Consider the following 13,993-nt stretch of genomic DNA (forward strand, 5'->3'; position numbering starts at 1 on the left):
ATGAAGAAAAATACTCGTCAACTACTTATTTTTCCTGACTTGAACAATGACGACAACGAGACGAGATGCCCTGAACTTACAAATTACTTATAATTTTTGTCAATGGAAATGTGACGAGATGAGAATTCCACATGAGACTAATGGACATAAAATTTGCCATAAAGCTCCTTTTCATCTGTTTTGTTCCACCCTAAGCCTGCGTGCAGAATGAACTTCTTCAGTTGTGTGAGCTGATCTGCTCTCTCACACTGCTCTCAGGCAGTCACTTCAGTCACTCGTCAATCTTCTGAACTGATGTGAAGCCAGGACACTTCACTTAACTAGGCTAATCTCAGCTAGAAACAATCATGTTTACTCTCTCCTACTTTCATGTAGACTCTTTTCCCATGTGCGCTGTTATTTATTCATTCGTGTTGCTGCTCTCTTACCACAGTACTCAAATGCGAGTTGCAGTTGCTATTTTCCTATGGGAAAAACATATGCTATTTGTTGAATATTAGGATTGCAGTAATACTTCTGGCATTTTTGGAAAGCTCAAATTCTCCCCCTTTCAAGAGAACCATTGTTATTTAACCCTCTTGACGGTTACGATGGGGATAAAATCTAAAAGCTGTTGAGAAGCCTTTTGGTCCTAGACTTGGCGCTCCGGTACATGTGGTAGTAGAGAGAACACTATATGACTGGGGTGGCTGGAGTCTTTGACAATTTTTAGGGCCTTCCTTTGATACCGCCTGGTGTAGAGATCCTGGATGGCAGGCAGCTTAGCCCCAGTGATGTACTAGGCTTTACGCACTACCCTCTGTAGTGCCTTGCTGTCGGAGGCTGAGCAGTTGCCATACCAGGCAGTGATGCAACCAGTCAGGATGCTCTCGATGTTGCAGCTGTAGAACCTTTTGAGGATCTGAGGACCTATGCCAAATCTTTTTAGTTTCCTGAGGGGGAATAGGCTTTGCCGCGCCCTCTTCACGACTGTCTTGATGTGTTTGGAGCATTCTAGTTTGTTGGTGATGTGCACACCAAGGAACTTTAAACTCTCAACCTGCTCCCCTGCAGCCCGTAATGAGAATGGGGGCGTGCTTGGTTCTCCATTTGCTGTAGTACACAATCATCTCCTTGGTCTTGGTTACGTTGAGGGATAGGTTGTTATTCTGGCACCACCCGGCCAGGTCTCTGACCTCCTCCCTATAGGTTGTCTCGTTGTTGATCAGGCCTACCACTGTTGTGTTGTCTGCAAACTTAATGATGGTGTTGGAGTTGTGCCTGGCCACGCAGTCATGGGTAAACAGGAAGCACAGGAGGGGACTGAGCACGCACCCCTGAGGGGCTCCAAGGTTGAAGATCAGCGTGGCAGATGTGTTGCTACCTACCCTCAACCCCTGTGGGCGGCCCGTCAGGAAATCCAGGTGTTTAGTCCCAGGATCATAGCTTAGTGATGAGCTTTGAGGGTACTATGGTGTTGAACTCTGAGCTGTAGCCAATGAATAGCATTCTCACGTAGGTGTTCCTTTTGTCCAGGTGGGAAAGGGCGGTGTGGAGTGCAATACAGATTGCATCATCTCGGGATCTGTTTGGGCGGTATGCAAATTGGAGTGGGTCTAGGGTTTCTGATAATGGTGTTGATGTGAGCCATGATCAGCCTTTCAAAGCACTTCATGGCTATGGACGTGAGTGCTATGGGTCTGTAGTCATTTAGGCAGGTTGCCTTAGTGTTCTTGGGCACAGGGACTATGGTGGTCTGCTTGAAACATGTTGGTATTACAGACTCAATCAGGGACATTGAAAATGTCAGTGAAGACACCTGCCATTTGGTCAGCACATGCCCGGAGCACACATCCTGGTAATCTTTCTGGCCCTGCGGCCTTGCATAGCAGGATTTCTTATAAGCTTCTGGGTCAGAGGCGTCACTACAAACCCTGGTTTGATTCCAGGCTGTATCACAACCGGCCATGATTGGGAGTCCCATAGGGCGGCGCACAATTAGCCCAACGTCGTTAGGGTTTGGCCGGGGTAGGCCGTCATTGTAAATAAGAATTTGTTCTTAACTGACTGAGTTAAATAAAGGTTAAGTACAAAATATATAAAACAATATGTGACTAAAATGGCTGTGACTAAAATAGTTCAGACTTTTATTCGACTGATAATAACTAAAACTAATGGATGAAACGACAAAGATTTGACTTCGACTAAAAAGGCGCAGTATTTTAAGACTAAAACTAAATCTAAAATTGCTGCCAAGATTAACACACATGCACTCACACACACACTGTAAGATGCATTGAAACATATGAAACCAATCTATGTATTCTTACTCCCACCTTTCACACATAACACGCACACACACATATTTCAAATATGATATATGTACATAATGCAATCTGTAAACTGCAGGGAACCCTAAATAAGGTTTCTGTGTACTGGCAGATGAGCGTGTGGGGAACCTGACTATTGTAGCTCGTGATTCTGACAACCTGAAGAGAGTTCTATCTCAGATGGAGAAGATTGTCAGGGTAACCTGGTCCAACCCTCCCTCCCAGGGTGCAAGGCTGGTCGCCATCACACTCAACACACCTGAACTCTTCGCTGAATGGTGGGTACACACGCACAGACATCACAAAAGTAGTGTATGCACATCCAACAATTAAACATGTGGTCAAAACGTAGATCTATATCCTCCCTTCCTCCCCCTCTCTGTCTGTCTAACCCTGTTTCTCTGTCTAACCCTGTTTCTCTGTCTAACCCTGTTTCTATGTCTAACCCTGTCTCTCTGTCTAACCCTGTCTCTCCGTCTAACCCTGTCTCTCCGTCTAACCCTGTCTCTCCGTCTAACCCTGTCTCTCTGTCTAACCCTGTTTCTCTGTCTAACCCTGTCTCTCTGTCTAACCCTGTCTCTCTGTCTAACCCTGTCTCTCCATCTAACCCTGTCTCTCCGTCTAACTCTGTCTCTCCGTCTAACACTGTCTCTCCGTCTAACCCTGTCTCTCCGTCCAGCCCTGTCTCTCCGTCTAACCCTGTCTCTCTGTCTGTCTAACACTGTCTCTCCGTCTAACCCTGTCTCTCCGTTCAGCCCTGTCTCTCCGTCTAACCCTGTCTCTCTGTCTGTCTAACTCTGTCTCTCTGTCTGTCTAACTCTGTCTCTCCGTCTAACCCTGTCTCTCCGTCTAACCCTGTCTCTCCATCTAACCCTGTCTCTCCGTCTAACCCTGTCTCTCCGTCTAACCCTGTCTCTCTGTCTAACCCTGTCTCTCCGTCTAACCCTGTCTCTCCGTCTAACCCTGTCTCTCTGTCTAACCCTGTCTCTCTGTCTAACTCTGTCTCTCTGTCTAACCCTGTCTCTCCGTCTAACCCTGTCTCTCTGTCTGTCTAACCCTGTCTCTCCATCTAACCCTGTCTCTCCATCTAACACTGTCTCTCCGTCTAACACTGTCTCTCCGTCTAACCCTGTCTCTCCATCTAACCCTGTCTCTCCGTCTAACCCTGTCTCTCCGTCTAACACTGTCTCTCCGTCTAACCCTGTCTCTCCGTCTAACTCTGTCTCTCCGTCTAACCCTGTCTCTCCATCTAACCCTGTCTCTCCATCTAACCCTGTCTCTCCATCTAACCCTGTCTCTCCGTCCAGCCCTGTCTCTCCGTCTAACCCTGTCTCTCTGTCTGTCTAACACTGTCTCTCCGTCTAACCCTGTCTCTCCATCTAACCCTGTCTCTCCATCTAACCCTGTCTCTCCATCTAACCCTGTCTCTCCATCTAACCCTGTCTCTCCATCTAACCCTGTCTCTCCGTCCAGCCCTGTCTCTCCGTCCAGCCCTGTCTCTCCGTCTAACCCTGTCTCTCTGTCTGTCTAACACTGTCTCTCCGTCTAACCCTGTCTCTCCGTCCAGCCCTGTCTCTCTGTCTGTCTAACTCTGTCTCTCCGTCTAACCCTGTCTCTCCATCTAACCCTGTCTCTCCATCTAACCCTGTCTCTCCATCTAACCCTGTCTCTCCATCTAACCCTGTCACTCCATCTAACACTGTCTCTCCATCTAACCCTGTCTCTCTGTCTGTCTAACTCTGTCTCTCCGTCTAACCCTGTCTCTCCATCTAACACTGTCTCTCCATCTAACCCTGTCTCTCCATCTAACCCTGTCTCTCCATCTAACCCTGTCTCTCCATCTAACCCTGTCTCTCCATCTAACCCTGTCTCTCCATCTAACCCTGTCTCTCCATCTAACCCTGTCTCTCCATCTAACCCTGTCTCTCCATCTAACCCTGTCTCTCCATCTAACCCTGTCTCTCCGTCCAGCCCTGTCTCTCCGTCTAACCCTGTCTCTCTGTCTGTCTAACACTGTCTCTCCGTCTAACCCTGTCTCTCCATCCAGCCCTGTCTCTCTGTCTGTCTAACTCTGTCTCTCCGTCTAACCCTGTCTCTCCATCTAACCCTGTCTCTCCATCTAACCCTGTCTCTCCATCTAACCCTGTCTCTCCATCTAACCCTGTCACTCCATCTAACCCTGTCTCTCCGTCTAACCCTGTCTCTCCGTCTAACCCTGTCTCTCCGTCTAACCCTGTCTCTCCATCTAACACTGTCTCTCCATCTAACCCTGTCTCCATCTAACCCTGTCTCTCCATCTAACCCTGTCTCTCCATCTAACCCTGTCTCTCTGTCTAACCCTGTCTCTCTGTCTAACCCTGTCTCTCCGTCTAACCCTGTCTCTCCGTCTAACCCTGTCTCTCCGTCTAACCCTGTCTCTCCGTCTAACCCTGTCTCTCCGTCCAGCCCTGTCTCTCCATCTAACCCTGTCTCTCTGTCTATCTAACACTGTCTCTCCGTCTAACCCTGTCTCTCCATCTAACCCTGTCTCTCCATCTAACCCTGTCTCTCCATCTAACCCTGTCTCTCCATCTAACACTGTCTCTCCATCTAACCCTGTCTCTCCATCTAACCCTGTCTCTCCATCTAACCCTGTCTCTCCGTCCAGCCCTGTCTCTCCGTCTAACCCTGTCTCTCTGTCTGTCTAACACTGTCTCTCCGTCTAACCCTGTCTCTCCGTCTAGCCCTGTCTCTCTGTCTGTCTAACTCTGTCTCTCCGTCTAACCCTGTCTCTCCATCTAACCCTGTCTCTCCATCTAACCCTGTCTCTCCATCTAACCCTGTCACTCCATCTAACACTGTCTCTCCATCTAACCCTGTCTCTCTGTCTGTCTAACTCTGTCTCTCCGTCTAACCCTGTCTCTCCATCTAACACTGTCTCTCCATCTAACCCTGTCTCTCCATCTAACCCTGTCTCTCCATCTAACCCTGTCTCTCCATCTAACCCTGTCTCTCCATCTAACCCTGTCACTCCATCTAACACTGTCTCTCCATCTAACCCTGTCACTCCATCTAACCCTGTCTCTCCATCTAACCCTGTCTCTCCATCTAACCCTGTCTCTCCATCTAACCCTGTCTCTCCGTCCAGCCCTGTCTCTCCGTCTAACCCTGTCTCTCTGTCTGTCTAACACTGTCTCTCCGTCTAACCCTGTCTCTCCGTCCAGCCCTGTCTCTCTGTCTGTCTAACTCTGTCTCTCCGTCTAACCCTGTCTCTCCATCTAACCCTGTCTCTCCATCTAACCCTGTCACTCCGTCTAACCCTGTCTCTCCGTCTAACCCTGTCTCTCCGTCTAACCCTGTCTCTCCGTCTAACCCTGTCTCTCCATCTAACACTGTCTCTCCATCTAACCCTGTCTCCATCTAACCCTGTCTCTCCATCTAACCCTGTCTCTCCGTCTAAACCTGTCTCTCCGTCTAACCCTGTTTCTCTGTCTAACCCTGTCTCTCCGTCTAACCCTGTCTCTCCGTCTAACCCTGTCTCTCCGTCTAACCCTGTCTCTCCGTCTAACCCTGTCTCTCTGTCTAACCCTGTCTCTCTGTCTAACTCTGTCTCTCTGTCTAACCCTGTCTCTCCGTCTAACCCTGTCTCTCTGTCTGTCTAACCCTGTCTCTCCATCTAACCCTGTCTCTCCATCTAACACTGTCTCTCCGTCTAACACTGTCTCTCCGTCTAACCCTGTCTCTCCATCTAACCCTGTCTCTCCGTCTAACCCTGTCTCTCCGTCTAACCCTGTCTCTCCGTCTAACCCTGTCTCTCCATCTAACTCTGTCTCTCCGTCTAACCCTGTCTCTCCATCTAACCCTGTCTCTCCATCTAACCCTGTCTCTCCATCTAACCCTGTCTCTCCGTCCAGCCCTGTCTCTCCGTCTAACCCTGTCTCTCTGTCTGTCTAACACTGTCTCTCCGTCTAACCCTGTCTCTCCGTCCAGCCCTGTCTCTCTGTCTGTCTAACTCTGTCTCTCCGTCTAACATCTAACCCTGTCTCTCCATCTAACCCTGTCTCTCCATCTAACCCTGTCTCTCCATCTAACCCTGTCTCTCCATCTAACCCTGTCTCTCCATCTAACCCTGTCTCTCCATCTAACCCTGTCTCTCCATCTAACCCTGTCTCTCCATCTAACCCTGTCTCTCCATCCAGCCCTGTCTCTCCATCTAACCCTGTCTCTCTGTCTGTCTAACACTGTCTCTCCGTCTAACCCTGTCTCTCCGTCCAGCCCTGTCTCTCTGTCTGTCTAACTCTGTCTCTCCATCTAACCCTGTCTAACCCTGTCTCTCCATCTAACCCTGTCTCTCCATCTAACCCTGTCTCTCCATCTAACCCTGTCTCTCTGTCTGTCCCTGTCTCTCCATCTAACCCTGTCTCTCCATCTAACCCTGTCTCTCTGTCTGTCTAACTCTGTCTCTCCGTCTAACCCTGGCTCTCCATCTAACCCTGTCTCTCCATCTAACCCTGTCTCTCCATCTAACCCTGTCTCTCCATCTAACCCTGTCACTCCATCTAACACTGTCTCTCCATCTAACACTGTCTCTCCATCTAACACTGTCTCTCCATCTAACCCTGTCTCTCCGTCTAAACCTGTCTCTCTGTCTAACCCTGTCTCTCTGTCTAACCCTGTCTCTCCGTCTAACCCTGTCTCTCCGTCTAACCCTGTCTCTCCGTCTAACCCTGTCTCTCCGTCTAACCCTGTCTCTCCGTCTAACCCTGTTTCTCCGTCTAACCCTGTTTCTCCATCTAACCCTGACTCTCCGTCTAATCCTGTCTCTCTGTCTAACCCTGTCTCTCTGTCTAACCCTGTCTCTCTGTCTAACACTGTCTCTCCTTCTAACCCTGTTTCTCTGTCTAACCCTGTCTCTCCATCTAATACTGTCTCTCCGTCTAACCCTGTCTCTCCGTCTAACCCTGTCTCTCCATCTAACCCTGTCTCTCCATCTAACCCTGTCTCTCTCTGTCTAACCCTGTTTCTCTGTCTAACCCTGTCTCTCTGTCTAACCCTGTTTCTCTGTCTAACACTGTCTCTCCTTCTAACCCTGTCTCTCTGTCTTAACTCTGTCTCTCTGTCTAACCCTGTCTCTCCGTCTAACCCTGTCTCTCCGTCTAACCCTGTCTCTCCATCTAACCCTGTCTCTCCATCTAACCCTGTCTCTCCATCTAACCCTGTCTCTCCGTCTAACACTGTCTCCCCATCTAACACTGTCTCTCTGTCTAACCCTGTCTCTCCATCTAACCCTGTCTCTCCGTCTAACCCTGTCTCTCCGTCTAACCCTGTCTCTCCGTCTAACCCTGTCTCTCTGTCTAACCCTGTCTCTCTCTCTCTCGGTCTCCCTGTCTCTCTGTTGTAGGAAGGATAATGTGAAGACCATGGCAGACCGTGTGTTGTTGATGAGGGCTTCACTCCAGGCTAAACTGCAGGCTCTGGAAACCCCAGGAACATGGGACCACATCACACAGCAGATCGGCATGTTCAGCTTCACTGGCCTCAACCGTAAGCACACAGACATACACACACAAATGAATGCAAACACATGCATACCTCTCTTTTCCTCTCTAGTCTTAAACACACACATACACTCCCCACCCAGCAATTTTTTGCTTCACCAGTCCGCTGAGCACATCCTCATTACTGTTTGTGTGAAGTAACTGCCTGGATAAACATTAAACTCCCCTGTGCTGTGCTGTCTTCCGTAGAGCTTCAAAAAGCTGTTAGAACCAGGAAACAGCTTCCCATAGAGAGCACTGATGCTAAGGCTCAATGATGCCTTAACTGAATGGGGGGGGGTAGTTCTACTCAGTATACACATGTACACAGCACACTGGCACAGAAATATCCTCTCTTCTTTAACTCTCCTTTCACACCGATAGTATATGTTGTACGTTCTGAAAATATAATATTTGTGATGTCATACCTTTTAATATTTTCTCTCCCTCTCGCTGTTCAGCTAAACAAGTGGAGTACATGATCAAGGAGAGGAGTATCTACCTAATGGCCAGCGGTCGTATCAACATGTGTGGTCTGACCACTAAGAACATCAACTATGTGGCCGAGTCTATCCACGAGACTGTTGTCAACGTCCAGTAGAAGACTACACTACCCACAACCACCAGCACTCCCTCCTGCCCCCCACCAGCTGTGTTTGTGTGTGTGTGTGTATAATGTATTGGACCAAACATACATAATAAGCCCCATTCCCAACTCCCAGCACACTAGCTTATGCTGGGCCTATAATGTCACTTGTTGTCTATAGATACATTGTATTTGAACACTTAAATGAATGCACAGGCAGCGTAAAGGCTAAAGAGAAGTGTTCATGATTTGTCTGTGTGTCTCTGTGTGGGTATCATCCCTGTGTGTCATCACTGCTGCTTGCAGTAGAGTGTGGAGTGTAAATGTAAATGTAAATGAGTGATTTAATTTGTACTGTTTTTGTTCAGTAGTGTTGAAGTCCTGTTTACTGATTAAGCACTGTGTGTCAGGGCATTTTAGCTGCTGTGTGGTTCCACACTAAGCACTAGCTGGCTGGGTCTTAATACTCGGAAATGGCTTCCTTTCCTCATCTCTGATGTTCCTTCAACCTATCGTGTCCAGCCAGATCAGTGATCATGGAGGGAAGGACACAAGGAAAGGAGATATGGAAAATAAGCTATATTGTTTCAACTATTGCGACACAGCCCAAGTGTTTCTGGATGTATTAGGACTAGCTCCCGCAGTGCTGGTGAAGGCGATCTTCCATTGCTTATTAATATTATTAACATTACCTTATGATTAGTATTGTTTGGGTCGTTGAATTGCGGTGGGATGTGGGCCTGGCATTTTGAAACAAAGGTACCTCATTTGTATTTATTTTTTATTTAAAGCTGCAGTAGTAACGTTTTGGGCGACCTGACCAAATTCACGTTGAATTGTAAGTTATAGATTTGGAATTCTCATTGAAAGCAAGTCTAAGATGCGGTAGATATGTTCTATGTGCACTATTTCTATGCTTCCCGTTCTCAAGTTTCGTTTGTGCATCTTTTACTTTGGGTTTTGTACACCAGCGTCAAACAGCTGAACATAAAATATATTTGGTTTTGGAAAAAATATCTCAAAGCGGTTTAGATGGTACAATGATTCTCTACACTACACCTGCTTAGGCAAACTATTATTAGGCAAACTATTAGAACGCTAGCAAACTGGAAATGACGGAACGATTTCTGCAAATTGCACCTTTAAATGTATTTGGGTACTATAAGGTGCAATCGGGAGAACGTATTAAAAAAAAGGAATGCCATCGCCATTCAAGAACGACCCATTTTTACGCAAATTTCATTCCAACTGTGAAAGGCGCATTCCCTTGTCAGTTTGACTTACCCACCTGCATACCTCATAGGAGTTGTTTGTGTCCACTTGAAAGAGAACCTAAATATTAACTGTGACCAAGTAATCAGTACTTGACTTGAAAGCATACAGCAAGTACTAGAGTGAAAAACAATCAATTGACCAAATCAGTCATGCACTTAATGTATGTCAAAGAGATGTAGCTATGTAATAAGGATGCTAATATTGAACATGAACTATGGACGTTATATTTACAATCATGTTTATTTTGGCCCAAGATGATGAAGTAAAAATGATGTATCAGTATCTCAGACTTAAACTGTGTAACTCTCTGTTGAATTTCACGTTCAAAGTCCTGGCGTGCATTCAGTCGGGACAAACAGGACTGTTCTCAATCAGAGAGCAACAATCCCTGTTATTTTTGTTTCAACATTTGAAAGAAGGATCTGCTCAGTGTGAATGTCCAATCAGTCTATTCCGAAGCGGTCGCTCTCTGTTGTTATTATCAGTATCTGACATCTCAGTGGTATACGTGTATTCAAAATTGCACAAATCAAATGCACTAACAGATGCTGTGAATACCTATGTATCTCAAGGGGGTATGACTCAAATCCTTTAATAAATGTCTGCACACCACAATATAATGCCAGTTCTTTCCATCTGAGAGCCAGGATGCAAAATACATTTTGTTTGTGCAAGTTGTCTCTTTGGTGTATGTTTCTCATGACATTGGGGATCAGTGCAGAAAGCCAAGAACACTATCAATACACAAATGGAATTCAGAACAACAAGTCAGATATGAATCTGTTAGAATCTTTTTATTGAGGATTTCATCGTTTTTAATACATTGGGAGGTCTGATATCCTGAAAACCCTAATATTCTGAAGATCATGTTTTAAACTGTTAAAACATTACTAAATTCGCACATTCCGGGAAGAAAATTAATAAAATGTCCCCTTACATATCCTCCTGTCCCTTATAATCTATTTAAAAGCTACCACTATCTACTGTATCTCTGTCACCCTCACCAAATGTGTTCTCTGAGAGCATGAGGCTGAGAGAGTGCTTGGTTTCTTAGTTATTCTTCTGTAAAGCAGTTCAGTACATGAATGCGTGTTTTTGCGTGCGTCAAGGAAGGCAGTGGCTTGACGTCAGACTGCGTCACGTCTCCTCCCACTTTCCCTTCTGTCCCTCTCCTTTCCTCTCTCCTGCTCTCTTTCACTACCTTTCATCTTCCCTCCCACTCACCCTCTCTATGCTCTCAGTAAATCAGTTATCTGTCAGTATTGTGCAATACAGAGCAACTCAATCGAAGTCCAGTCTAATAGCAGTAGGGAATAGTGATGGTCTCAGGCAGGTTCTAGGGAATTATTATTGCTACAGATGAATAGGACAGAGCCCATTGTCTGACCAGCTATATAATAAAGGGCACTACAAAATGTAATCTCTCTCTGTACATCTCTAAGTCTAAATATGAACCCCTGTGTACATTGGTATACATTCCTATAAAACAGTATATATCTTTTAATCGGTGCATGGCTGACTTTACAGGGGTGTCTGTCCTTGAGCATGTTACACTGTCCTGATACTCTGTGCAGCTGTCACCTAATATTACACTCAGGTATTTTCTTCTCATGCTTATGTATTGCTTATCAGTTTTCTATACACTACAACCTCCCATCAAACTACATCTCCACGTCAGCCTGGTCTTTCATAATCACAGGTTTGCGTCATGCTCCTGTCTGCATCAAGCTGAGTACCTAGCCCAAGGCGTTGTCCTTAAATAGGAATATATTCTACTGGGAAAGCAGTAAGCAGTGCCCTCCATACACCCATCTCCTGTGTCACTGTATAAACCAAACATCCCTAGCCTCCAGGCTCCTGTATCTGCAGCCTCTCATCCCAGAAGCTTAGCCCCCAGCCCCCTGTGTTCCTATGCCCTTGCGTGTCCCTGGGGGGGTCTCTTCAAAGAGAATAGTTAACCTGTTGTGTTTGCATCTGTAGTAATAGCATGCATGTGAGAGTAACACTTCACTTCATCATGGGGGTATACACAGATAGGGTGTTACAACTGTTACCTACTGCAATGTCACACTTATGGTGACTGCTTTATGTCATGGTGATATGGAGATGGCACATTTAGTGTGTGTGTGTGTGTGTATCTATATTATGATGATAAAGGAAATTATATGGCAGGCAGGAGTTGTTCTAGGTACATGCTGTTAAAACAACCTATTCATTACAGATGACCAATTAATCACCATATTATTATACATCATTTTGTTTGTGCATCTTTTACTTTGGGTTTTGTCCACCAGCTTCAAACAGCTGAACATAAAATATATTTGGTTTTGGAAACAATATCTCAAAGCGGTTTAGATGGTCCAATGATTCTCTACACTTCACCTGATTGTTTTGTCACAAACTGAAATTAGGCAAACTATTAGAACGCTAGCAAACAGGAAATGGCTGAACAATTGCTGTTAAAACAACCTATTCATTACAGGTTACCAATTAATCACCATATTATAAATCAAATGATCAAATATCATCCAATCATCATAAATATGTCAAATCATCATATTATCTGATCATAATAAAATACCTGTTCAAATCTAGGTAACACGCAACCTACATTTTTGGGATTGTGAATATTGCATCTCCCTTCTTTATGCTGTCAGATATGTTAGTTATTATATGGCTTTTTAAAATCTGGTAAAAAGTATTGACTGGGAGTCAATTGACTTCAATGGAACAAAATGTGTGTGTATGTGTGTGTGTGTGTGTGTGTGCGTGTGTGTGTGCGTGCGCGTACACGTATGTGTGTGTGTGTGGTGTTTTTGCTTGAGACAAGACTGTTTGTGCATAAATAAAATCCTCCGGTTGCCACATGGGACAAAGAAATGACAGACTCCTTTAAATCAGCATAAAGTCTCTGTGGTTGTAGACATTGTGCTTGTTCTCATGGCTGGTGTGTGTTGGCTGTTTCTTCCTTATGTGTCATCAGAACACTGGCAGTGTGGATGGCATTTCTATGGCAGGACTCCTATCAACCACAGTTGATTGACTGATAGAAGTACTCTATTCTATGATAAGGACAGTTCCCTGTGCAGAAAGCACTTGGTAATAAGAAACGATCGTCTGATGGTAGAAGACAGAAATGGTTGTCTTCTTGGTTGAGCAATAAAAAAGATTTAGAAGATGGCTCAGATCTGGACTTGCTATTTCCCTCTTATTTTTCTCTTCATTTAGTTTATTCTTCTTCTTCCTCTTCAGACGCCACTAACACAGTAGAGAGGCTGAAAGGTAACTCAACAGAAACATACAGTAAAGTCAATTAAAGTCTTAATGTTTCCGTAGTCTGTTACCCAGCCAGCCTGGAAACACAACGTTGAATTTCATTAAATTCTACATCGGGCAAAAATGAGCGTTTGGTTCGGGAAAGTTTCCTCTCACGATCTCTACGAGCCAGAATGTTGAATAAAATGATATTTTAACTTTACCGCTTGTCAATGTGGTCGGTCCTTTTGCAGGTAGGAATGTGAGTCACTATATCTTCAGGAAAGTATAATTACATAAACTTTGTGTTGCTAGTGCGTTCAGATTTCTTACGGTTGGGTCTGGGGAGTGGACAGAGGGTATACAGGGGTAGGGTTGGGTATGGGGAGGGGACAGAGGGCATACAGGGGTAGGGTTGGGTCTGGGGTGTGGACAGAGGGTATACAGGGGTAGGGTTGGGTCTGGGGAGTGGACAGAGGGTATACAGGGGTAGGGTTGGGTATGGGGAGGGGACAGAGGGCATACAGGGGTAGGGATGGGTCTGGGGAGGGGACAGAGGGTATACAGGGGTAGGGTTGGGTCTGGGGAGTGGACAGAGGGTATACAGGGGTAGGGTTGGGTATGGGGAGGGGACAGAGGGCATACAGGGGTAGGGTTGGGTCTGGGGTGTGGACAGAGGGTATACAGGGGTAGGGTTGGGTCTGGGGAGTGGACAGAGGGTATACAGGGGTAGGGTTGGGTATGGGGAGGGGACAGAGGGCATACAGGGGTAGGGTTTGGGCTGGGGAGGGGACAGAGGGTATACAGGGGTAGGGTTGGGTCTGGGGAGCGGACAGAGGGTATACAGGGGTAGGGTTGGGTATGGGGAGGGGACAGAGGGCATACAGGGGTAGGGTTGGGTCTGGGGAGGGGACAGAGGGTATACAGGGGTAGGGTTGGGTCTGGGGAGTGGACAGAGGGTATACAGGGGTAGGGTTGGGTCTGGGGAGGGGACAGAGGGTATACAGGGGTAGGGTTGGGTATGGGGAGTGGACAGAGGGTATACAGGGGTA

General features: G+C 46.3%; 2 protein-coding genes across 2 annotated transcripts in view; one reads left to right on the forward strand and one right to left on the reverse strand.

Moving 5' to 3' along the window:
- LOC124038390 (aspartate aminotransferase, cytoplasmic-like) overlaps positions 1 to 10,301 on the forward strand; it is a 28,789-nt gene extending 18,488 nt beyond the window's left edge. Inside the window, exons 7-9 of the mRNA XM_046354222.1 lie at positions 2,422 to 2,587; positions 7,690 to 7,832; positions 8,287 to 10,301. Coding sequence (XP_046210178.1) covers positions 2,422 to 2,587; positions 7,690 to 7,832; positions 8,287 to 8,426 — 449 coding nt within the window. The 3' untranslated portion in view covers positions 8,427 to 10,301. The remainder of the gene's footprint in view (positions 1 to 2,421; positions 2,588 to 7,689; positions 7,833 to 8,286) is intronic.
- Positions 10,302 to 10,454: 153 nt separating this feature from the next.
- LOC124038742 (metal transporter CNNM4-like) overlaps positions 10,455 to 13,993 on the reverse strand; it is a 34,671-nt gene continuing 31,132 nt past the window's right edge. The window contains exon 14 of the mRNA XM_046354815.1: positions 10,455 to 12,944. The gene's annotated coding sequence lies outside the window, so the exon portion shown is untranslated. The remainder of the gene's footprint in view (positions 12,945 to 13,993) is intronic.

This window comes from Oncorhynchus gorbuscha, linkage group LG06 (assembly GCF_021184085.1).
Source record: "Oncorhynchus gorbuscha isolate QuinsamMale2020 ecotype Even-year linkage group LG06, OgorEven_v1.0, whole genome shotgun sequence".
Taxonomy (NCBI): Eukaryota; Metazoa; Chordata; class Actinopteri; order Salmoniformes; family Salmonidae; genus Oncorhynchus; species Oncorhynchus gorbuscha.